Source organism: Oncorhynchus keta, chromosome 22, assembly GCF_023373465.1.
Source record: "Oncorhynchus keta strain PuntledgeMale-10-30-2019 chromosome 22, Oket_V2, whole genome shotgun sequence".
Lineage (NCBI taxonomy): Eukaryota > Metazoa > Chordata > Actinopteri > Salmoniformes > Salmonidae > Oncorhynchus > Oncorhynchus keta.
Genome location: NC_068442.1, coordinates 33,461,988 through 33,487,841, shown reverse-complemented (window position 1 = coordinate 33,487,841; position 25,854 = coordinate 33,461,988). Strand labels below are relative to the sequence as shown.

Genomic DNA, 25,854 nt, shown 5'->3' with positions numbered 1-25,854 from the left:
ATACGGCCCTGCTCAAGAATGACTGTGTTTCATAATCATAAAAAGCATATGGGCGGTGTGAACTGACTTACATGATTGACGTAAAATTGTCTTGACAGAATAGTACAGTATACATCATTAATATTTCAATACTATTACTTGGTACTTTACTATCAAACAATACTACTTTACTTTAAGTACAGGTCAGGAACAACCAAAGACACAGTTAAGTAGTTAGTTCATATTTTATTATAAATATTAAATACGTTTTGTATTTACAATGATCGTTGTATGAAATATAGAATTTGAAAGTAAAATAAATGAGTTATATTAACATATAATGACTCTGTAAATCGAAGTAAAAGTTAATTGACTGGACAGTAGATTCTCTTGATGAGGACATCTGTTACATCCAGAAGTCTTGAGCAAAGTTTTGATAATGGTCATTTTTGCTGAATACCTAAAGAAAGAAATGTGTAATTAGTTGACTGGTTCAAATAGGATGTCTAATTCCATTGAATATGGGACTTCATCAAACTTGGACACTGCAGTGAATAATCACTGGTAGTACAGAGACACAATCCACTGTATCACTCACCATATAACTGGACAATTATTTAAACACCTAGTTGTAACTTACAAGTACATTGAATCTGTGCTTTATTGAAATGTGTAGTGAATGTCTAATCAGTGTACATACCTGACTTGACTGTGCAGTCTCTGCATACACCGGCGATTCCAACAGAGAATCCATACTTGAGTTGATAACGTCGTCGTAAGCACACATCTCACCGCTGATCGGGTGTCTCTCCATCCCAGTCGTATTGTGGAGTGGGTACGTGGACGTGGCTGTGTGGTGGAGGGTCTGGTGCTGCCCTGCACATCTCCCTATCTCTGCCTCCTCTCCCCAACAGTTCCCCGATGAGGAGGGGTTGAACTGGCATACCTCTTGTTGAGGTGATATGTGGTGTCCTGATGTGTTGAGGTTCAGCTCCTTCCTCTGGCACAGAGCCTCCTCGCTGAGTCCCAGCTGGGCAGACAGGTGGGAGATGTAGCTGATGGTGAGGCGCAGCGTCTCGATCTTGGTCAGAGTCTGACCAGGAGGAGCCACAGAGGGGGGCAGGTAGGTCCTGAGGTGGTGGAGGGCTTTGGTCAGGTCTCTCATCCTCAGCTTCTCTTTCTCGCTGGCACTCTGTCTCTGCTTGCTGGGGTTCTTGGAGCAGTTCTTTCTAATCCTCCCTCCAGAGAGTCTTCCTTCATCGCTGGAGGACGGGGAAGCGGATGCCTTGGCTCCCCCAGAGTATGTTGGCCTGTGAGGTCCTGTGGCGGTCCCCCGAGGTAGCCAGGAGAGGGAGATGTCCATGCAGGAGGTCGGTGAGATGATACAGGTCTCTGGAGAAGAGAGGTTATAGAACTCAGAGTCTGAACTGGGATAACTCCAGTGGTATTGCACACCAACACCATAGTTGCTGAGTAGAGGAGCAGAGATATCCATGCTGTGTCCTGTATGTTGAACAGTAGGACTGAACTGAAGAGCTTGGCCTGTGGGCTGGTCATTCAGAGAGCCTTGGTTTTATGCAGGAGTCTGAGGTGTGAAGTGACACCTCCACAGACCCTCTCAGACCATCAGCATGGCCTCCCAGAGCTCCTGGACAGAGAGAGTAGCCACCAGCAGTCCTCTGCTGGGAAAAAATACAACTACTGCTGCTCAGAGAGTGACGTGTCAAATTTGACCCCTCACCAAAACAATAAACAATTTCTCTCTTATAATGTTTTTACCATTGTGGCCTCCATAGTCATCTGTCTTTGTCCCTCATGAGATGCATCAGCTAATGATTTGAATAAGGCCACTGTTAATATTCTTTCATTCAGACCGTAGTGGTTCAGAGGCTGAATATTCTGATTAACTGCTTTCATTTTTCATGACGTGGGAAATATTTCCTTCAAACACATTTTATACATCCAAACACATTTTGAAAGCGATATCCATTTCTGTGCGTAAAGACAAATTATTAAATAGACTACAATTAAATAAAATATTAAATAATATTTACAATTTGTATTAATTGTTTAATATAGGTACAGTGCCTTCAGAAAGTATTCACACCCCTTGACTTTTCCAAATTTTAGTTGTGTTACAGCCTGAATTTAAAATGAATGAAATATGATTTATTTTGTCGCTGGCCTACACCCAACACTATGATTTCAAAGTGTAATTATGTTTTTCGAAAACATTGACTAATTAAGTACAAATTTAAAGCTGAAATGTCTTTGAGTCAATAAGTATTCAACCCCTTTGTTATGGCAAGCCTAAATAAGTTCAGGAGTAAACATGTGCTTAACAACTCACATAATAACTTGAATGGACTCACTCTATGTGCAATAATAGTGATTAACATTATTTTGTAATGACTACTACTCTGTACCCCACACATATATATATATATATATACTTACAGTATATGCAAGGTCACTCAGTCGAGCATTGAATTTAAAACACAGATTCAACTACAAAGACCAGAGAGGTTTTCCAATGCCTCAAAAAGAAGGGAAGCTATTGGTAGATGGGGAAAAAATTGACATTAAATATCTCTTTGAGCATGGTGAAGTTATTAATTACACTTTAGATGGTGTATCAATACACCCAGTCACGACAAAGACACAGGTGTCCTTCCTAACTCAGTTGCCGGAGAGGAAGAAAACCGCTCAGGGATTTCATTGAGGCCAATAGTGACTTTAAAACTGTTACAGAGCTAAATGGCTGTGATAGGACAAAAATGAGGATGGATCAACAACATTGTCGTTACACCGCAAAACTAACCTAATTGATAGAGAGGAAGACTGTACAGAATTTAAATATTCCAAAACATGCATCCTGTTTGCAACAAGGCACAAAAATAATACTGCAGAAAATGTGGCAAAGCAATTCACTTTTTTTCCTGTATACAAAGTGTTATGTTGGGGCCAAATCCAATACAACACATTACTGAGTACCACTCTCTATATTTTCAATCATAGGGATGGCTGCATCATGTTTTGGATTGGCTTATAATCATTAAGGACTGGGGAGTTTGTTACGGTTTTCTTCCGTCGAAGGAGAGTCGGACCAAAATGCAGCGTGGTGATTTCCATACATGTTTATTGAACGACAAAAACACGAACAATACAAAACAACAAATGGAACGTGAAAACCTATACAGCCTATCTGGTGACTACAAACACAGAGACAGGAACAATCACCCACGAAATACTCAAAGAATATGGCTGCCTAAATATGGTTTCCAATCAGAGACAACGATAATCACCTGACTCTGATTGAGAACCGCCTCAGGCAGCCATAGACTATGCTAGACACCCCACAAAAACCCCATGACAAAAACACACCACAATAACCCATGTCACACCCTGGCCTGACCAAATAAATGAAGACAAACATACATTACTTCACCCAGGGTGTGACAGAGTTTTTCAGGATAAAAACATTAATGGAATGGAGCTAAACAAAGGAAAAATCCTAGAGGAAAACCTTGGGACCACGCTGCCGTCATACTGCTCAGGAAGGAGAAGCATTCTGTCTCCTAGAGATGAATGTACTTTGGTGCGAAAAGTGCAAATCAATCCCAGAACAACAGCAAAGGACCTTGTGAAGATGCTGGAGGAAACAGGTACAAAGGTATCTATATTCACAGTAAAACGAGTCCTATATCGACATAACCTGTCACTCAGCAAGGAAGAAGCCACGGCTCCAAAACCGCCATAAAAAATCCAGACTACGGTTTGCAACTGCACATGGGGACAGAGATTGTACTTTTTGGAGAAATGTCCTCTGGTCTGATGAAACAAAAATGGAACTGTTTGGCCATAATGACCATCATTATGTTTGGGGGAAAAAGGGTGAGGCTTGCAAGCCGAAGAACACCATCCCATCAGTGAAGCACAGGGGTGGCAGTATCATTTTGTGGGGGTGGTTTGCTGCAGGAGGGACTGGTGCACTTCACAAAATAGATGGCATCATGAGGTAGGAAAATAATGTGGATATATTGAAGCAACATCTCAAGACATCAGTCAGGAAGTTAAAGCTTGGTCGCAAATGGGTCTTCCAAATGCACAATGACCCCAAGCATACTTCCAAAGTTGTGGCAAAATAGTTTAAGAATAACAAAGTTAATGTTTTGGAGTGGCCATCACAAAGCCCTGACCTCAATCCTATAGAAAATGTGTGGGCAGAACTGAAAAAGTGTGTGTGAGCAAGGAGACCTACAAACCTGACTCAGTTACACCAGCTCTGTCAGGTTAAGTTAAACATTTTAAAGGCAATGCTACCAAATACTAATTGAGTGTATGTAAACTTCTGACCCACTGGGAATGTGATGAAAAAAATAAATGCTGAAATAAATCATTCCCTCTACTATTATTCTGACATTTCACATTCTTAAAATAAAGTGGTTATCCTTACTGACCTAAGAAAGGGAATTTTTACTACGATTAAATGTCAGGATTTGACAGGAAGTGAGTTTAAATTTATTTGGCTAAGGTGTATGTTAACTTCTGACTTCAGCTGTATATATATTTTTTTAAAGGTTTGGAGAGCCTTTACCCACGAAATAATGTCTATTGATGAATAACAAAATACAGTGGTTTTATTAATCCTGAAAGTTGTCATATTCAGGTCCATGAAATATTGAAAGGTGGGGGAAAAAGTGTGCAATAGGGGTTAAACAATAATCCTATAACTCTTCCCTAATTCTCACTAATCATGGAACTATATGACAACGATCCAGTCGTCGTGAACTGTGCGCCAGGCTCCAGGTTTAACCTGCTACGTGTGTTCTGAGTTCCATAATGATTCAAATAGGCTACATGTCCCAAAGTATTGCTCAACGTTGACTAATATGATCCACTAATGCTAACGACCCTCGGGAACAAGTTACAAGGACGTGACAGAGGAAAGTAAATTAAACGGAATAGAATCATTAAAAAATACACGAATGTGGCTATTACTCACGGTGGCTCCCGATAGTGGCTAATATTTAACATATTTAATGATACAAAACATATTTAATGATACAAATCGTAAAATAAACTGGAGAAAAGCCCAGGCATATCATCAAAACGTTCTTAAGCGCATACATCATCTCGACAGGTTCAGTCTTACAGAAGCCTATAGCTTGGTCTCCAAATTTCATCCACACAAATTACGAGGGCACACAATTAGAAATCTAAATGACATAACACTTATATTTATAGACTATTTCACTGTGGAAAAGGGACCGCAATGCATGTCATGTTGATGTGATTTTCAGTTTCCTTCCATATGGCTGGCTTCACATTCGTCTCGGGAGATCATAAGGAAAATGTGTATTGTGTGTATTTGTGTATTGTGTGTATAACATGTGTATTTACAATCCCCTTCTCCAAATGGATTACTCATTCTCTATAGATCTTATGAAGTTGTAAATTACAGTTCCATGTACGCGCGCTTGACTCTGGTCAGAATCTGGGCCTTTGTCATTATAGGGTTCTGTATGTAGATGGGTGAAAAAAATCTATATTTAATCAATTTTGAATTCAAGCGGTATGAATAATTTCTGAAGGCACTACACATATCGCCTACAGCATGGCAGTTTAAGACCACAATATGAAGAGCCACCAGATCGTAGTGTGTACACACGGGTGGTCAGTTTAGAGCAGGGGTAACTCTCTCACAGCCAAGGTGTCACTTGGCACCTGTAATAAGCTCAGCTAAAGACACAGCCACTGTTCTCTGGACTGTGTGAACCAGTAATGGAAAGTCACACCCCACATGTAACTGGGGCTAAAGAGATGGTCAAACACAATTAAGGCCTTTCATAGTTTGCTGTGATTGAGAAACATCCGACAGTATGCTGACACTATGATATAGTATAACAGACTTATTGAATAGTATGCAACAGTCGTTATATTTTATTAATGTTATTTTTATTTAATATTTGGATATTTTCACTTTGAAGGACCAGTCTTGAATCCCCTACTAACCTATATATTAAAAAAATGAACAATATGAGGAATTTCAAAATAGATAGTGAATTTATATGATCAGTTAAAGAACCAATGAGTTGCCCACCTCATGCACTGGGACTGTTAACTCATACACAACCCATCTTGACCCTTGGTGAACATGTCAATATCACTAAATTCCCTCTCTTATATCAAGTAGATGTAACGTTTCAGTGTGTGGATGGAATATCTAGATAAATAATGTCTAATGCACACTGTAAGCAACCATTTTCAGTTATATGTGACCATATATCTCAATATAACTAACTACAATTTATGATGCACTTTTGAGAGATGAGATACCAAAGACTTGAAAATGCTTGTCACATTTCAAGTATCACAGTTTTACACAATTGCTAAGTGGCCCAAGTAGTGTCTCTCTATAACAGTATGTCATTATTGTGTACATTGTATAATGAAACCCCTGTGTGGTGTCTATCCCCAGCTGCCCTAGCCCTGTGTGACCCTAGACTCTGGTGGGGGTTAGAGGGCCCTTTGGGGGAGAACATTGCCGTGGGAAGTAGGGGTGCATAGGGTGCTGCAGCACACCCTGAAAAATCAGAATACAAATAATGATGGACTGTCGTTTCTCTTTGCTTATTTGAGCTGTTCTTGCCATAATATGGACTTGGTATTTTATCAAATAGGGTTTTCTTCTGTATACCCCCCTACCTGCTCTACATCAAAGCTTTCTTAGTGTCCAACACGTTTTCTCTACCCTTAGCCTTGTTCTGAACACCTCCAAAACAAAGGTCATGTGGTTTGGTAAGAAGAATGCCCCTCTCCCCACAGGTTTGACAACTACCTCTGAGGGTTTAGAGCTTGGGAGTATGGTTTAGAGCTTGGGAGTACTTGGGAGTATGGCTAGACGGTACACTGTCATTCTCTCAGAACATATCAAAGCTGCAGGCTAAATTTAAATCTAGACTTGGTTTCCTCTATCATAATTGCTCCTCTTTCACCCCAGCTGCCAAACTAACCCTGATTCAGATGACCATCCTACCCCCATGCTAGATTTTGGAGACATAATTTATAGATCGGCGGGTAAGGGTGCTCTCGAGCGGCTAGATGTCCTTTACCATTCGGCCATCAGATTTGCCACCAATGTTCCTTATAGGACACATCACTGTAGTCTATACTTCTGTAAACTAGTCATCTCTGTTCACCCGTCGCAAGATCCACCGATTGATGCTTATTTATAAAACCCTCTTTGGCCTCACTACCCCCTATCTGAGATATCTACTGCAGCCCTCATCCTCCACATACAACACCCGTTCTGCCAGTCATATTCTGTTAAAGGTCCCCATCCCTGGGTCGCTCCTCTTTTCAGTTCACTGCAGCTAGTGACCGGATCGAGCTGCAACAAACACTCAAACTGGACAGTTTTATCTCAAGCTCTTCATTCAAAGACTCACGGACACTCTTACTGACAGTTGTGGCTGCTTTGCATGATGTATTGTTGTCTCTACCTTCTTGCCCTTTGTGCTATTGTCTGTGCCCAATAATGTTTGTACCATGTTTTGTGCTGCTACCATGTTTTGTTGCCACCATGCTGTTGTCATGTTGTGTTGCTACCATGCTGTGTTGCTACCATGCTGTTGTCATGTTGTGTTGCTACCATGCTGTATTGTCATGTGTTACTGCCTTGCTTTGTTGTTGTCTTAGGTCTCTCTTTATGTAGTGTTGTGTTGTCTCTCTCGTGATGTATGTTTTGTTCTATATTTATACTTTTGTATTTTTAATCCCAGCATCCGTCCCCACAGGAGGCCTTTTGCCTTTTGGCAGGCCGTCATTGTAAATAAGAATTTGTTCTTAACTAACTTGCCTAGGTTAAAGGTTAAATAAAATCAAATAAAATACCTTGTCACAAAACAACTTATTGTCTCAAACTTTTAACAAGGCACACCTGTTAATTGAAATTCATTCCAGGTGACTACCTCATGAAGCTGTTTGAGAGAATGGCAAGTTACTGGTTACTACATGATTCCATATGTGTTATTTCATAGATTTGATGTCTTCACTTATTATTCTACAATTTCGAAAATAGAAAAAATTAAGAAAAACCCTTAAATGAGCCAGTGTGTCCAAACTTTTGACAGGTACTGCAGTTGGCTATATCAGTCCGCTAATACAGGACTATTAAAGGCCCAGTACTTTCACTACTTTCACTACTTTCACTACTTTCACTACTTTTGTGAATGATATTATTATTTTTTAAATTCTCTCTCTCTCTCTGTATATATCGATTTTTTAAATTTTATTCACAAAAGTAGTGAACGTAATGAAAGTACTGGGCCTTTAATAGTCCTGTATTAGCGGACTGATATAGCCATCTGCAGCGCGGGCCAAAACTATTTCCCACAGCTATGTGGGAGAGGCCAGTGGCCTGTGGGGTAGAGACAGTAGCCATTAGCACCTCATAGTGAAAGCTGGACCCCGAGCTAGCACCTGTCCTGTCCCCTCCCCATGCCCCCAAAACCTTCAGCCAGCTTGACATGGCCTGAGCCTCCCCAGGGGTGCACAATCAGCACTCACTAGTTCTCCAGAGCTGTCCAGAGTTGTCTAAAGCCGTGAGTCTAGTTTTCACCATTAAAGCCCTGTTTGGGATTTTAGAGAAGAGCTGTGATGGATGTTCTCTAGATTCATATTTGTAGCAGTTGACCTCTATTATGGCTTCATAAAATGCATTTGATTGACTGACATTTTTTACATCAGCAGGAGTCACAAAGTGCTATACAGATACCCAGCCTAAAACCCCAAAGAGCAAGCAATGCAAATATAGAAGCAAGTGGCTGGTAGAAACTCCCTAGAAAGGCAGGAACCTAGGAATAAACCTAGAGAGGAACCAAGATAGCACGTCCAGTGCAGCAGGTTCCATAGCCACAGGCAGAACAGGATCACAAGATTTAAAAAATAATAATCTTAACCTTTATTTAACTAGGCAAGTCAGTTAAGAACAATTTCTTATTTACAATGACAGCCTAGGAACATTGGGTAAACTGCCTTGTTCTCAGGGGTAGAACAACAGATTTTTACCTTGTCAGCTCAGGGACTCGATCCACCAACCTTTCGATTGGTGGCACAACGCTCTAATCACTAGGTTACCTGCCGCTATATAGATGTCCGATATAATTGTTAACAATTCTTCATACAATATGCAAACGAAGAAATATGATTTATTCATTGTTAGCATTCTGTCCCACTTTACCTATAAATTTCCACAGCTCCCATTTTCACTCTGCTGTTGGACCTGGTGTCCATGAGGAACTGCCTGGTGAAGTAAGTTGTTTCACACCTCTGGTAGAGTAAACAGCACCACCCACAACCCCCCTCCAATGCTCTGTGTTGAGAAGTACCCCCCTCCAATGCTCTGTGTTGAGAATTACCCCCCTCCAATGCTCTGTGTTGAGAAGTACCCCCCCCAATGCTCTGTGTTGAGAAGTACCCCCCCCAATGCTCTGTGTTGAGAAGTACCCCCCTCCAATGCTCTGTGTTGAGAAGTACCCCCCTCCAATGCTCTGTGTTGAGAAGTACCCCCCTCCAATGCTCTGTGTTGAGAAGTACCCCCCTCCAATGCTCTGTGTTGAGAAGTACCCCCCTCCAATGCTCTGTGTTGAGAAGTACCCCCCACTCAAAATGGGTAAAATGGGACCCCTCAATGGGTTCTATGTCTGACTCAAAACATCTCAACCAAGCGTAAGAGAGCATGTTTCTAATTCAGAATGAATGACTGGTGTGCAGTTCCTCATGTTCCTATTTTACAACTTTCATATCACTGTAGAAACCTGAATCAACCAGGTCTGTCTACCACTGTGGCCTATTACAGACTTAATGCCAAGAAGAACAAACCAACCATCGCTCACAGTACACTGATAGATTTATTTGATTTGTTTCATCTTTTCACAGTCACAAAACCCCAAAACAAAAAATGTATGCAAAATATTTTTTTCCACGACAGACAATATTTTGAGATAAAAAATATAAAAACAAAGAACAAAGTATGGCTTTCTGTTTTACAAAGATGCAGACACAAACATGAATGCACCCAAGAAGTGTATCCATAAGCCAATCCCTTTATAACAGTGATGCTGCTGCTCAAAAAGATGCTTGAGAAAGAAACAAGGTTTTATTGAAAACACAACTTACGGCTCGACAGAATCCTTGCATTCAGTTAAGGCTGATTTCTTCCTGCAGCTCAATTGATAACAGGTATTACACAATGTATAGGGAATAATTGTGTATACCTCCATATAATGGTACAGATGTTCTATAGACTCAAGGAAACCAAACCTACACTTTGAAAAAGGATAATGCAACATCACCTTTATTCTTGTTTTGTAGCTTTCTCTATTTTGAAATATGTTATTGTGTGAATATGGTGTAGATACAATAAGGATAGTCAAATGCAAAATAGTGTTTCAACAGCAAAGCCTCAGTTTGTGTAACTGTTCGATTGTTAGTATGACAGAAATAATTGGCAAAAGTCTTGTTTTGTATTGGAAAGAAATGCAATTGGCTCCACAATACTTGACAAGAAACAACTAACTAAGGTGATTGTTAATTCAAGCCGGTACAGGCTACAATCCAGTCAGCTATTTACAGTGACACACACAGACGGCAATCATCATTCAGACGACTTACTTTTTGAACAACACATGAAAGACACAAACATTACTAACACACACATGCAACTCAGTCAACAGTTAGCAGTAACAGCACTGTGTGCTTCAGTGAATCTCCTATCACCAATAAGAGCATTTCCCCCACATATTTTAAAACTAATTCCCCCCCGTATTCCTATGTGGTACCACTTCCACAGAAAAACTAAAGATGTCGTTGCATAGACAACACAAATAAACCACAGCCCAAGTGAGAAACTGAGAACATTTACGTCAAGCACACAAACACACTGTAGGACCAAACAGTTTGCTGAATGAAGTTGCAAGTTAGATTCAATTGGAAAATTGGAATGCAATTTTTTTGGTTTGATTGCAGGTGCATATTCAGCAGGATTACATTTTCAGAGCTTTTCTGAAAATAAGATTATAATGGAACGGCCAAATAAGTGATCTCCTCAATTTGATGGAGAACACTGCAGTAAATAGCAGTTGTATGTGGTTCCCTAAATGGCAACCTACTGAATATACCCCTTGTTAATGGACTATAACCTCAAACACTCAACTAAAGGTAATGATTCAAAAATACAGTATAGATGTGAAGGATATTTGCTGTCCTCCCACTACATACTGTGGGTTGATTGAAACACAAGATGAGAATACATGGAGGGAATGCTACACTACAGTCAATATAGTTTACATTTTGGAGAGAAGATAGTGTTTGAGTTGATAAGTATTCATTAAGGCAGGGCCAAGATTAAAACAACAAAATTTTAGCAAAATAAGACAGTACCTGAATTCAAAATGGCATTGGAGAAAGATTCCCTTGACCAGAAATCTGTTTCTGGTTACCAGTCTCCATCAAGAGGTTTACATATTTTCCCATTCTTATCTTGTGTCGACAATATCATACATTAAATGGGGCAAACTATGGTTTTTAGGCCAATAGATAAGGAATTGGAGAAAAATTCCCATTTAATCCCAATAATAATTTAGATTTTTGGAGTTGATTTTAAAGCTTTTCACTCCAAACACATCATAACTAGTGAGACAGAACAGACAATGAAGAACACTGTTAGTTAGCATGTAATTAAAGGATCTTTATGTTGGTGGAACAAACTCTTGTCAGCTCCAGGTGGTTACAACCAATCTTGCATAATGCCTGTGTGTCTTCCAGAGGAACTCCGCCTGTAAAGGTGGCTCCTTGCTCCTGTGACCTTTAGCCAGTATGACCTCCTCACTGGAGGATCTTCTCCCGGGTCTCAGGTAGCTTGAGGGCCACCAGACCTCCACACACCAGAGCAGTACAGGAGAGGAGGATGGGGACAACTTTGGTGACCCCCACAAAGGAGGCAAAAATGGAGGTGCCCAGGATGGCCGCCAGCTTACAGAGAGCATTCAACACCCCAAATGCTGTGGCTCTGTTGGAGGAGGTTAGGGACATCGGTTAAATACACCACAGGGGACACAGTGGTGCAGCTGTCTAAGGCACTGCATCTCAGTGCAAGAGGCGTCACTACAGTCCCTGGTTCGAATCCAGGCTGTATCACATCTGGCTGTGATTGGCGCAGCCGGGGTAGGCCATCATTGTAAATAATAATTTGTTCTTAACCGACTTGCCTAGTTAAATAAAGATTGAATTTAAATGTACCATTTTACATCCATTTTATTCAGTAACTGATGATAATGGGTTGACATACTTTTAACAGTATGAAGCAAATCATACAATATCATATCAACAATCTATTTCCAATAGGCACAATATAATAAATTAGATGGGCCTAGCTAATACATTCATGTCTGATTTCCAGATTGCTGTACTGTACCTTTTGGAGGCTGGGTAAAGTTCCACTGTGATGACCTCAATGCCATTCCACGCTGCCACGCTGACCCCACAGAACAGACACTGCCAGGCTATGATGGCCGCCTGACTGAAGCTCAGGAACAGGAAGAAGGTGCAGCCAGCTGAGATCAGCATGGAGAGGCCTGCAAAGGGAGGAGGAGATTGGGATCATAGTAGAAAGCAGTGAGCTCAGTGGCACTGGCACATCATGTGCAGAGGGAGATGGAGCCGTGAGGTGTGCGGTAAGATTCAATCACACTTCGATGTTCCTTGATCGTATATCAAGGCTCACACCCTTATAAAACTCAATGCTCATACTTTCTCATCTGCCAATTGAAGAGCAGAATGTCAGAACAATAACTGAGCTGCTGCTATACACTTAATCTACACCTGTCCTACCTGTCAATTGTAAGAACCAATACAGTTAAAATCATAGAAACCTATTACCATTGTACTTTGTCCAATACAGACCAACTCACCTATGATTTTAACCCTGCCTATCTTCTCCATGAACAGAGCTGATATGATGTTGCCAGGTAGAACAGCCAGGGACCCCAGGAAGCTGACCAGGTAGATGAGCACATCGTTCTCCTCGTCGATGTCCAAGTGACAACCCTTCTTATTATGGAGGAATGTGGTGTTCTCCAGCCTACAGTCTATGAACCTTTCCTCATACAGATCTGGAGGAAACGTGACAATTCCAACGATATAACATAAATAGTGTACTTGGAGAAACATTAATGGCTTTGCAATTCTCAGTCCACTGGTCAATATGTACTGTCTGTTTTCAGTGAAATATAGCAACTGTAATTGATGATTTTGAAATGCATTACATACTGCATTGTCATTATATATCATTCATTCATATTGAGCAGGACTTGATTTTTGCAAAAGTTCAATCTCTGTTGAACCTTTTTTCATTTTGGAAACATTCCAAAGGATTAAACTTGTTGACAATGTGGTGCATTGGTTGGCCTACTGTAACACCTCCAGCGGCTCCCACCTGTGTTATAGAAGACGGTGGATCTGATGGTACAGTTCTCAAATATTGTTTCAGTGGACTCGATGTCCTCAAAGTAACAATCTTCAAACAGTGAATCCTCAAACTTAACAGACTTCATCTGTATGTTGATGAACCTAAAGGGATGGAACGCAAAAGCATGATTCCTGACTTTTTTATGACTTGGCACATTACATGCTAGAAAGACAGACAGCACAGTCCTTCCTCAATATTGTCTGTATCATTGTGAAATAAATAATACGTGCCGTACTTACATAGAATGATATGTTAGATTGTGATATTATCAAGACACATGACAATGATAAATTGTTGTAATACAGTATTACTAGGTGTTGCTGGGATGTAGTACTTAGAAGGGCCAGAAGGTGGAGCATGGATATTACATACTTGTCATTGATGTATTCTCCCTCTCTGTGGATCTGATTCTCCAGGGAGAAGTTGAAGTGGAAGCGTTCTACTCTCTCTCTGTGGAACACCTTGACTTTGGACTCATACTCCTCTTGCTGAAGGTATTTGATCATGTCAGGGAACCACACACCCAGTCCATAGTAACTGAAATACGATGGTATCAGCGTTATTGGACCACAGTAGACAAAAATTAAAATACAGTAATTTGGCATCCTAAATGGCACCCTATTCCCTATATAGTACACTGCTTTTGACCAGGGCCCATGGGAGGAATTTGATGCGATTTGGGACACAGTCTGTATCGACAGGTATTTACAATCAGCTGCACACAGTATACAATCTTTCCTGTTTAGCATCACATATATTGTACATATACAGTACCTTCGGAAAGTATTCAGACCCCTTGAATATTTTCACGTTTTGTTACGTTACAGCCTTATTCAAAATGGATTTAAAAAAAATAACATTGTCAGCAATCTACACACAATACCCCATAATGACAAAGCGAAAACAGGTTTTAGAAATTAACAAATTTATAAAATAAAAAAAAACAGAAATTCCTTCTTACATAAGTATGCAAACTCTTTGCTCAGAGCAAAAAGGTTGAAGGAATTGTCCATAGAGCTTGTATCAAGTCACATATCTGGGGAAGGCTACCAAAACATTTCAGCAGCATTGAAGCTCCCCAAGAACACAGTGGCCTCCATCATTCTTAAACAGAAGAAGTTTGGAACCCCCAAGACTCTTCCTAGAGCTGGCCGCCCGGCTAAACTGAGCAATCAGGGGAGAAGGGCCTTGGTCAGAGTGGTAACCAAAAACCCGATGGTCACTCTGACAGAGCTCTAGAGTTCCTCTGTGGAGATGGGAGAACCTTCCAGGAGGACAAGCATCTCTGCAATCTCACCAATCAGGCCTTTATGATAGAGTGGCGAGATGGAAGCCAGTCCTCAATAAAAAGGCACATGACAGCCCGCTTGGAGTTTGCCAAAAGGCACCTAAAGACTCTCAGACCATGAGAAACAAGTTTCTCTGGTCTGATGAAACCAAGATTGAAATCTTTGGTCTGAATGACAACCTGGCACCATCCCTATGGTGAAGCATGGTGGTGGCAGCATCATGCTGTGGGGATGTTTTTGAACGGCAGGGACTGGGAGACTTGTCAGGATCGAGGCAAAGATGAACGGAGCAAAGGGCAGAGAGATCCTTGATGAAAACCTGCTCTGGGGCGAAGGTTCACCTTCCAACAGGACAACGACCCTAAGCACACAGCCAAGACAACGTAGGAGTGGCTTCGGGACAAGTCTCTGAATGTCCTTGAGTGGCCCAGCCAGAGCCCGGACATGAACCCAATCTAACAACTCTAGAGAGACCTGAAAGTAGCTGTGCAGAAACACTTCCCATCCTACCTGACAGAGCTTGAGAGGATCTGCAGAGAAGAATGGAAGAAACTCCCCAAATACAGGTGTGCCGGAGGGGATGGCTGCCGTTTTACAGGCTCCTAACCAACTGTGCTATTTTGTTTTATTTTTTCATATTGTTTGAAACTCATTTTGTACGTAATGTTGCTGTTACTGTCTCTAATGACTGAAAGAGCTTCTGGAAATCAGAACAGCAATTACTCACCTGGAACTGGACAAAGATTTTTTCTTTAATGAGTGCGACTTCAAAGGATACACTGCTCTGTCAAGACAAGGCCCAAATCCCAGTCATAAGAATGAAGAAAGACAGAATAAAAGGGGGAGGAGGACGGGGTGCCTTGTAAGAATTAGACGAGGAGTAGGTTAAGAAGGTCCCCAAGAACATGCAATCATTTAAAACAAACTGGACGATGTACGATTAAGACTATCCTACCAACGGGATATTAAAAACTGTAATATCTTGTGTTTCCCTGAGACATGGCTAAATGACGACACAGATAATATAGAGCTGGCTGGCTTCTCTGTGCATCAGGACAGAGCAGCTACATCTGGTAAGTCGAGGGGAGCGTCTCTTTGTCAATAACTGCTGGTGAGCGATGTCTAATATTAAAGAAGTCTCGAGGTATTGCTCGCCTGAGGTAGAATTCCACATGATTAGCTGTAGACCACACTATCTATATTATTCATAGCCGTCTATTGACCACCACAAACTGATGCTGGAACTAAGACTGCACTCAATGAGCTGTATAAGGACAAGAAAATGCTCATCCAGAAGCGGTGCTCCTAGTGGCCGGTGACTTAATGCAGGCCAAGTTAAATCCATTTTACCTAATTTCTACCAGCACATCACATGTGCAACCAGATGGAAAAAACTCTGGACCATCTTTACCCCACACACGGAGACGCATACAAAGCTCTCCCTCGCCCTCCATTTGGCAAATCAGACCATCATTCTATTCGCCTGATTCCTGCTTACAAGCAAAAACTAAAACAAGTGGTACCAGTGACTCGCACAGGACTGTTTTTATAACAAAGACTAGAATATGTTCCGAGATTCATCCAATGGTATTGAGGAGTATATCACCTCGGTCACCGGCTTCATCCATAAGTGCATCGAGTGACCGTATGTACATTTCCCAACCAGAAGCCATGGATTACAAGCAACATCCGCACTGAGCTAAAGGCTAGAGCTGCCACTTTCAAGGAGCGGGACACTAATCTGGATGCTTATAAGAAATCCCGCTATGCCGTCAAATGAATCATCAAAGAGGCAAAGCATCAATACAGGACTAAGATTGAATCCTACTACACGCGACTGACGCTTGTCGGATGTGGCAAGGCTTGAAAAATATTACAGACTACAAAGGGAGAGCACCAGCTGTTCCGGATAACTGTGTGATCACACTCTCCGTAGCCGATGTGAGCAAGAACTTCAAACAGGTCAACATTCACAAAGCCGCAGGGCCAGACGGATTACCAGGATATCTACTCAAAGCATGCACAGACCAACTGACAAGTGTCTTCACTGATATTTTCAAACTCTCGGTGACCGAGTCTGTAATACCTACATATTTCAAACAGACCACCATAGTCCCTGTGCCCAAGAAGCGAAGGTAACCTGCCTAAATGATTACCACCCCGTAGCGCTCACGTCTTTAGCCATGAAGTGCTTTGAAAGGCTGGTCATGGCTCACATCAACAGCCCCATGCCGGAAACCATAGACCAACTCCAATTCGCATACCACCTCAAAAGATCCACAGATGACGCAATCTTAATCGCACTCCACACTGCACTTTCCCACCTGGACAAAATTAACACCTATGCAAGAATGGTGTTCATTGACTACAGCTCAGCGTTCAAAGCATAGTGCCCACAAAGCTCTTCACTGAGCTAAGGACCCTGGGACTAAACACCTCCCTCTGAAACTGGATTCTGGACTTCCTGACGGGCTGCCCCGAGGTTGTAAGGGTAGGCAACAACACATCTGCCATCAAGGGTGAGTGCTTAGTCCTGTCCTGTTCTCCCTGTTCAGCCACGACTGCATGGCCAAGCATGACTCCAACGCCATCCTTAGGTTTGCTGACGACACAACAGTGGTAGGTCTGATCACCGACAATGATGAGACAAGACTATAGGGAGGAGGTCAGAGACCTGGCAGTGTGGTGCAAGGACAACAACCTCTTCCTCAATGTGAGCAAGACAAAGGAGCTGATTGTGGACTACAGGAAAATGAGGGGTAAACAGGCCACCATTAACATCGACAGGGCTGTAGTGGAGCAGGTCGAGAGTTTCAAGTTCCTTGGTGTCCACATCGCCAACTAAAGATCATGGTCCAAACACAACAAGACAGTTGTGAAGAGGGCATGACAACAACTTTTGCCCCTCAGGAGAATGAAGTTATACAGCTGCACCAGCTGCACCATCGAGAGCATCCTGACCAGTTGCATCACCGCCTGGTATGGCAACTGCTCGGCATCTGACGGTAAGGTGATACAGAGGGTAATCCGTATGGCTCACTAAATCACTGGGGCCAAGCTTCCTGACATCCAGGACCTATATACTAGGCGGTGTCAGTGGAAGGCCCAAAAAATTGTCAAAGACTCCAGTCACCTAAGTCATAGAGTGTTCTCTCTGCTACCGCATGGCAAGCTATGCCAAGTCTAGGATCAAAAGGCTCCTTAACAGCTTCTACCCCCAAGCCATAAAACGGCTGAACAATTAATCAAATGGCCACCCGGACTATTTACATTGAAAGCTGCTACTCGTCGTTTATTACCTATGCATAGTCACTTTACAAATGACCTTGACTAATCTGTACCCCCGCACATTGACTTGGTACCAGTACCCCCTGTATATAGTCTCATTATTGTTATGTCATTTTCGTGTGTTACTTTTTGGTTTGATTCAATATTTTTACTTTAGTTTATTTAGTACATCTTTTCTTATCTACATTTCTTGAACTGCATTGTTGGTTAATGGCTTGTAAGTATTTGGCGCTTCCAAAGGTGCTTCAACAAATTACTGAGTAAACGGTCTGAATACTTACGTAAATGTGATATTTCAGTTTTTTCTTTTTAATAAATTAACAACATTTTCAGAAAAACTGTTTTAGCTTTGTCATTATGGGGTATTGTGTGTAGATTGATGAGGAATAAAAACAATGTAATACATTTTTGAATAAGGCTGTAAGGTAACAAAATGTGGAAGGCACTGTATTTACCTGAAAGCCATGGTGAACCAGATGATGGCCATGAACAGTGTACTCAGTCTCAGCTCAGGTCCCAAGAGAGAAGCAATGTTCTTCAGCACCTGCAATGAAAACACAGCATAGTGACACATAACATACTAATAGCCTGTTGGTATTAGTAATGTGTTTGATTTCAGAAAATGTTTGGTCCTACCAGTTTGCACAGAGTGAGGGTCCGGACGGCCCAACGCTGCATAGCCGTCCCTGTGGCACTCTGGATCTCAATGAACTCATCCTCCTGGGTCTTAGGAGCCTTGATGTGTGTCACCTGAGGGGAATGAAATTATGTTCACTTTGTTTCATTATATTCTGTGAAGCTGAAAATGGCAAAGCAGCCCTTCAAGCAAGGGTTATTTAGTGGTCATCTGTGATGTTGTCTCTACACACCTGGAAGACCTTCTCAGGCTGACCCTTTGCCCTCCAGTTGGTGTCATGGACATTCTTCAGGATCATCCAGGCCTCGTCATGTTTGGCATTCTGTCAAAGACAGCCACATACTGTATTTCATGTCTGCATTGGTCATGTTTCATAATATGTTGCGTTTATTTATTAAAAACACTCACTCCCTAAACTTGCTTCCTGACTCTCAGCGCACATCGTTGCACTGTAAGTCAAAACCTCCCTATAGTCCACACATTTCAGTTGTGTGTGTTTTTAAACCAAATACATCTGCAAACTCTGTTTGGGGTTTTGTATGAAAATATTGTATGATCAACACAATATGTTAAAGGTCCTGAGTATTACGTTCCTGTACTGTTCATCTTAATCTTAAGAAAATAGATCTTACCTCCAGGAGGAACCTGGGGCTCTCAGGCATGAACATGAGCCCCACCAGGGAGGTGATTGCAGGCAGGGCACAGACCAGCACAAACACCCTCCAGCTGTGGAACTGGAACGCTGTCCCCATGCTGAAGCCCCAGCCTGGAACACAACAAACAACATACAACCTCAGTCATTATCTCGGTCTAGAGCCCCAGCCTGGAACACAACATACAACCTCAGTCATTATCTCGGTCTAGAGCCCCAGCCTGGAACACAACACACAACATACAACCTCAGTCATTATCTCGGTCTAGAGCCCCAGCCTGGAACACGACATACAACCTCAGTCATTATCTCGGTCTAGAGCCCCAGCCTGGAACACAACATACAACCTCAGTCATTATCTCGGTCTAGAGCCCCAGCCTGGAACACAACACACAACATACAACCTCAGTCATTATCTCGGTCTAGAGCCCCAGCCTGGAACACAACACACAACATACAACCTCAGTCATTATCTCGGTCTAGAGCCCCAGCCTGGAACACAACACACAACCTCAGTCATTATCTCGGTCTAGAGCCCCAGCCTGGAACACAACATACAACATACAACCTCAGTCATTATCTCGGTCTAGAGCCCCAGCCTGGAACACAACATACAACATACAACCTCAGTCATTATCTCGGTCTAGAGCCCCAGCCTGGAACACAACATGCAACCTCAGCCATTATCTCGGTCTAGAGCCCCAGCCTGGAACACAACATACAACATACAACCTCAGTCATTATCTCGGTCTAGAGCCCCAGCCTGGAACACAACATACAACCTCAGTCATTATCTCGGTCTAGAGCCCCAGCCTGGAACACAACACACAACCTCAGTCATTATCTCGGTCTAGAGCCCCAGCCTGGAACACAACACACAACATACAACCTCAGTCATTATCTTGGTCTAGAGCCCCAGCCTGGAACACAACATACAACCTCAGTCATTATCTCGGTCTAGAGCCCCAGCCTGGAACACAACATACAACCTCAGTCATTATCTCGGTCTAGAGCCCCAGCCTGGAACACAACATACAACCTCAGTCATTATCTCGGTCTAGAGCCCCAGCCTGGAACACAACATACAACCTCAGTCATTATCTCGGTCTAGAGCCCCAGCCTGGAACACAACATACAACCTCAGTCATTATCTCGGTCTAGAGCCCCAGCCTGGAACACAACATACAACCTCAGTCATTATCTCGGTCTAGAGCCCCAGCCTGGAACACAACATGCAACCTCAGTCATTATCTCGGTCTAGAGCCCCAGCCTGGAACACAACATACAACATACAACCTCAGTCATTATCTCGGTCTAGAGCCCCAGCCTGGAACACAACATGCAACCTCAGTCATTATCTCGGTCTAGAGCCCCAGCCTGGAACACAACATACAACATACAACCTCAGTCATTATCTCAGTCTAGAGCCCCAGCCTGGAACACAACATACAACCTCAGTCATTATCTCGGTCTAGAGCCCCAGCCTGGAACACAACACACAACCTCAGTCATTATCTCGGTCTAGAGCCCCAGCCTGGAACACAACACACAACATACAACCTCAGTCATTATCTTGGTCTAGAGCCCCAGCCTGGAACACAACATACAACCTCAGTCATTATCTCGGTCTAGAGCCCCAGCCTGGAACACAACATACAACCTCAGTCATTATCTCGGTCTAGAGCCCCAGCCTGGAACACAACACACAACCTCAGTCATTATCTCGGTCTAGAGCCCCAGCCTGGAACACAACATACAACCTCAGTCATTATCTCGGTCTAGAGCCCCAGCCTGGAACACAACACACAAACTCAGTCATTATCTTGGTCTAGAGCCCCAGCCTGGAACACAACATACAACCTCAGTCATTATCTTGGTCTAGAGCCCCAGCCTGGAACACAACACACAACCTCAGTCATTATCTCGGTCTAGAGCCCCAGCCTGGAACACAACATACAACCTCAGTCATTATCTTGGTCTAGAGCCCCAGCCTGGAACACAACACACAACCTCAGTCATTATCTCGGTCTAGAGCCCCAGCCTGGAACACAACATACAACATACAACCTCAGTCATTATCTTGGTCTAGAGCCCCAGCCTGGAACACAACACACAACATACAACCTCAGTCATTATCTTGGTCTAGAGCCCCAGCCTGGAACACAACACACAACATACAACCTCAGTCATTATCTCGGTCTAGAGCCCCAGCCTGGAACACAGCACAATACAATACAGCCACCACACAATCATCATCCATTACCTGTGTCTAGACTCTAGAACCTGTAACACAAGCCAAATCACTCCCTGGGTCTATAGGTGTGTTTACAGACTAATATTAGGATTACAAACCTATCAGCCAGTTAATTAACCCAACACATATGCTTAGTCCGGTGGAGACTGCTGAGGTGAGGACAGCTCATAATAACGGCTGGAACGTAGCAACTGGAATGGCATACCATTCCAGCTATTCCACTCCAGCCGTTACCACAAGCACATTCTCCCCAATTAAGGTGTCGCCAACCTCCTGTGGCTTAGTCGTGTTACGTTTCCATAACATCCAATGCAGGGACTGCTGTAGCTGAACTTGGGTGAACTTGCTTATGTCAGCAAGGAGGATGATATTAATCCCAGGTCATGGCCGATATAGTAAGGGTAGTCTGTTGAGTGTTTAGTATGCAGTATTGTACTGTACCATAGTGAGGGATGATGCCCCAGGCTGTGAAGGAGGCATAGATGCCTCCCACCATCCAGAACATACACAGCCAGCTCAGGTGTTCCCCCCTCTTATCCATCTGAAGGAACTCTGAGAAGTAGGAGTAGACGATGGGGACGGAACCTCCAATACTGAAGGGAGATACAGAGGATTAGTATAGGAACTCACTGACAGATTATGATTGTAGATTACACAAGATATTTGCTTTTTTATTTCACCATTATGAATCCAGGAAGTCCCTAGATTAATCATCTATTTTTCGAGGAAGAACAGACTTCAATATCTTTGTAATCAGTTACATTTCCGAAAGGTCAGTAGTTTAAGGTAAGTAGTTTGAGCTTCCACTAATATCCAACCATACATAGATACACAATAGTCTAATACGCCATGCTCCTCCAGCTGAGGTCTTCTGTATACACAATGTTTTTTCATATGCTTTGACCTGATTCTGGAGTCAGTAAGCAAAGCTTGCTTACATCCCTGTGGAACAACGCTATTCTGAGATAGCACAATGCTGCATTGTTGTAGGTGGAGGAGGAGAGTAGCTCTGAATGTGCTGAACATGGGAGGAAGTGTAATCTAGCACGAGTCCTACAGTAACTATTGCCTCTTCCATGTAGCTTCTTCAGAGGCTGTGGCTTTGTAACCGTTACGTTGTTCAAAGTCTATTTTATCAGGTCGAAAGGATCATGTTCACTTGTCCTATAGCATCCCAGTCACAACCCTAATTCCTTCAAGTAGAAACTCATCTCTTGTTTCCCCTCTCTCAATAGATGGGGTCTTTCTTACCCGATGCCGGAGATGAGCCTAAAGAAGAGAAAGAAGCCATATCCCTGGGCGAAGGAGGAGAAGAAGGCGAAGACACAGTTGATGGTGAGTGCCCAGATCAGACACTTCCGGCGGCCCAGTTTGTCTGCCATGCCTCCCCAGATGAACGCCCCAACCATCATGCCCAGGAACACTATCAAACCTGCAGGAGAGAGAGAAAGGCAAGACACAGTTAGTAGCCAGCACAGGTACAGTTCACTAGCAGACATGTATCTAGTGATTTGAACTCAGTGAATAAAGGGGAAGGTAGATTCCACTCAGCACACTTGAGGTGACCATACATTCTGGTGATGCGGTGTGCTTTTATGGATCACAGAACGGTATTTTAGGGACACCTTTGATGACATACAGTATACAGAGTTGTTTTTGAATGCTCAACAACTACCACAGCCTCGGCAGCAATGCTGAAACTGGATATCTGGACATTGGTGCCACTTTTGATGTTGTCCACCAGGAGACAGGCTTGTACATCCCTCCTGACAGACAGTGGAGGGCAATGTCCTAGGGCAGTATTGAGAAATCTCTCGGTGTAATACAATATATTTTAACTGAAAATACCCAAAAAACAAATAAAAACATTTTTGGAATAGTTGTGCATTTGTAAATATATTTTTGTACTCTGCATTCTGACTCATTCTCAAGGCTAGGTCAGAGAGGTAAAATCGTGTTTCTAAGGTAACGACAGACAACATTTATTTTTGGTCAAATTGAATAGCCTTGAATGGTATTTTGTGAAGCCTTAACAGGTATCATATTTCAATGTCATACCACTTTTAGGACTTTAACCTGTCTCAAAAGAAACATAAGTATTTAATGTGTGCATTTGTCCATCTCTCAAAGCTTGACTGGAACACCTATTTTTAGCATATAAGGAATGCTTGCATTAAAAAAATATATGTTTTTGTTTAAGTACGCTAAACGCTGACATTTGATATAATCATGAAGGTGTGTGTTTCTGCCTCAGAAAGTACAGTATTTTCTAACCTTGGGTAATAAAGCCTATTAATTTAAGCCTCAGATAAGTACAGTTGAAGTCGGAAGTTTACATACACCTTAGCCAAATACATTTAAACCCAGTTTTTCACAATTCCTGACATTTAATCCTGTGAAATGTCAGTATAATAGTAGAGAGAATTATTTATTTCAGCTTTTATTTCTTTCATCACATTCCCAGTGGGTCAGAAGTTTACATACACTCAATTAGTATTTGGTAGCATTGCCTTTAAATTGATTAACTTGGGTCAAACGTTGTGGGTAGCCTTCCACAAGCTTCCCACAATAAGTTGGGTGAATTTTGGCCCATTCCTCCTGACAGAGCTGGTGTAACTGAGTCAGGTTCTGTAGGCCTCCTTGCTCGTACACATTTTCAGTTCTGCCCACCAATTTTCCATGGGATTGAGGTCAGGGCTTTGTGATTGCCACTCCAATACCTTGACTTTGTCGTCCTTAAGCCATTTTGCCACAACTTTGGAAGTATGCTTGGGGTCATTGTCCATTTGGAAGACCCATTTGCAACCAATCTTTAACTTCCTGACTGATGCCTTGAGATGTTGCTTCAATATATCCACATTATTTTCCTACCTCATGATGCCATCTATTTTGTGAAGGGCACCAGTCCCACCTGCAGCAAAGCACCCCCACAACATGATGCTGTGCTTCACGGTTGGGATGGTGTTCTTCGGATTGCAAGACCCCTTTTCCCTCCAAACATACCGATGGTCATTATGACCAAACAGTTCCAGTTTTGTTTCATCAGGACCAGAGAACATTTCTCCAAAAAGTACAATCTTTGTCCCGATGTACAGTTGCAAACCGCAGTCTGGCTTTTTTATGGCGGTTTTGGAGCAGTGGCTTCTTCCTTGCTGAGCGGCCTTTCAGGTTATGTCGATATAGGACTTGTTTTACTGTGGATGTAGATACTTTTGTACCTGTTTCCTCCAGCATCTTCACAAGGTCTTTTGATGTTGTTCTGGGATTGATTTGCACTTTTCACACCAAAGTACGTTCATCTCTAGGAAAAAGAAAGTGTCTCCTTCCCGAGCGGTATGACGGCTGCGTGGTCTCATGGTGTTTATACGTGCGTACTATTTTTTGTACAGATGAACGTGGTACCTTCAGGTGTTTGGAAATTGCTTCCAAGGATGAACCAGAATTGTGGAGGTCTACAATTTTTTTTCTTGACTGATTTCTTTTGATTTTCACATGATGTCAAGCAAAGAGGCACTGGGTTTGAAGGTAGGACTTGAAATACACCCACAGGTACACCTCCAATTGACTGAAATTATGTCAATTAGGCCTCTCAGAAGCTTCTAAAGCCATGACATCATTTTCTGGAATTTTCCTAGCTGTTTAAAGGCACAGTCAACTTAGTGTATGTAAACTTCTGACCCACTTTAATTGTGATACAGTGAATTATAAGTGAAATAATCTGTCTGTAAACAATTGTTGGAAAAATTACTTGTGTCATGCACAAAGTAGATGTCCTAACCGACTTGCCAAAATTAGAAACAAGAAATTTGTGTAGTTGTTGAAAACGAGTTAATGACTCCAACCTAAGTGCATGTAAATTTCCAACCATTGATATAATTCATGTGCCCATTCAAGTACTGTACATCAGTGGCCTGCTTGACTATTGCAGATGAGAGCACTTTTCTATGCATTTTATTTGTACATCTCAGCTTCCCTGTAGCCTATCAACCTAACTCTATCACTGGGGAAGAATCTCCCAAAAAGAACACATTTTACCACCAGCAGCCTGTGCCAAGTGCCAGCGCCTAGCATGGTGGCATGATGTCACTGCAGATGGCAATGCCATGGGGGGTGTGGGTGATGACTGGTTTGAGAGCGAAGACTCGGGCCTGCTGTCAATGGATAAACATATGGAGATGAGGATCAGTCCCCCAACCTCCTCTCCCTGTAGAACAGTGACAGTGC

At 42.4% G+C, this 25,854-nt stretch overlaps 2 protein-coding genes across 4 annotated transcripts in view; both read right to left on the bottom strand.

Moving 5' to 3' along the window:
- Positions 1 to 385: 385 nt before the first annotated feature.
- LOC118400864 (mesoderm posterior protein 2-like) lies at positions 386 to 1,474 on the bottom strand. The gene is made up of 2 exons (XM_052475797.1): positions 680 to 1,474; positions 386 to 439 (listed from the first exon to the last, which is right to left on the bottom strand). Exons 1-2 carry the CDS (start codon positions 1,472 to 1,474, stop codon positions 386 to 388), a joined length of 849 nt encoding a protein of 282 aa, XP_052331757.1.
- A 9,331-nt stretch (positions 1,475 to 10,805) lies between these two features.
- The window catches only part of LOC118401367 (synaptic vesicle glycoprotein 2B-like), a 42,692-nt gene continuing 27,643 nt past the window's right edge, over positions 10,806 to 25,854 (bottom strand). For all 3 annotated transcript variants that reach the window (XM_052475051.1, XM_035798806.2, XM_035798807.2), the window contains 11 exons: positions 22,882 to 23,062; positions 22,072 to 22,223; positions 19,357 to 19,490; positions 18,957 to 19,046; positions 18,724 to 18,837; positions 18,543 to 18,631; positions 13,883 to 14,047; positions 13,478 to 13,611; positions 12,954 to 13,154; positions 12,458 to 12,617; positions 10,806 to 12,052 (listed from right to left, as the gene is read on the bottom strand). In XM_052475051.1, the coding sequence (XP_052331011.1) occupies positions 11,869 to 12,052; positions 12,458 to 12,617; positions 12,954 to 13,154; positions 13,478 to 13,611; positions 13,883 to 14,047; positions 18,543 to 18,631; positions 18,724 to 18,837; positions 18,957 to 19,046; positions 19,357 to 19,490; positions 22,072 to 22,223; positions 22,882 to 23,062 (1,604 nt within the window). In that variant the 3' untranslated portion in view covers positions 10,806 to 11,868. The remainder of the gene's footprint in view (positions 12,053 to 12,457; positions 12,618 to 12,953; positions 13,155 to 13,477; positions 13,612 to 13,882; positions 14,048 to 18,542; positions 18,632 to 18,723; positions 18,838 to 18,956; positions 19,047 to 19,356; positions 19,491 to 22,071; positions 22,224 to 22,881; positions 23,063 to 25,854) is intronic.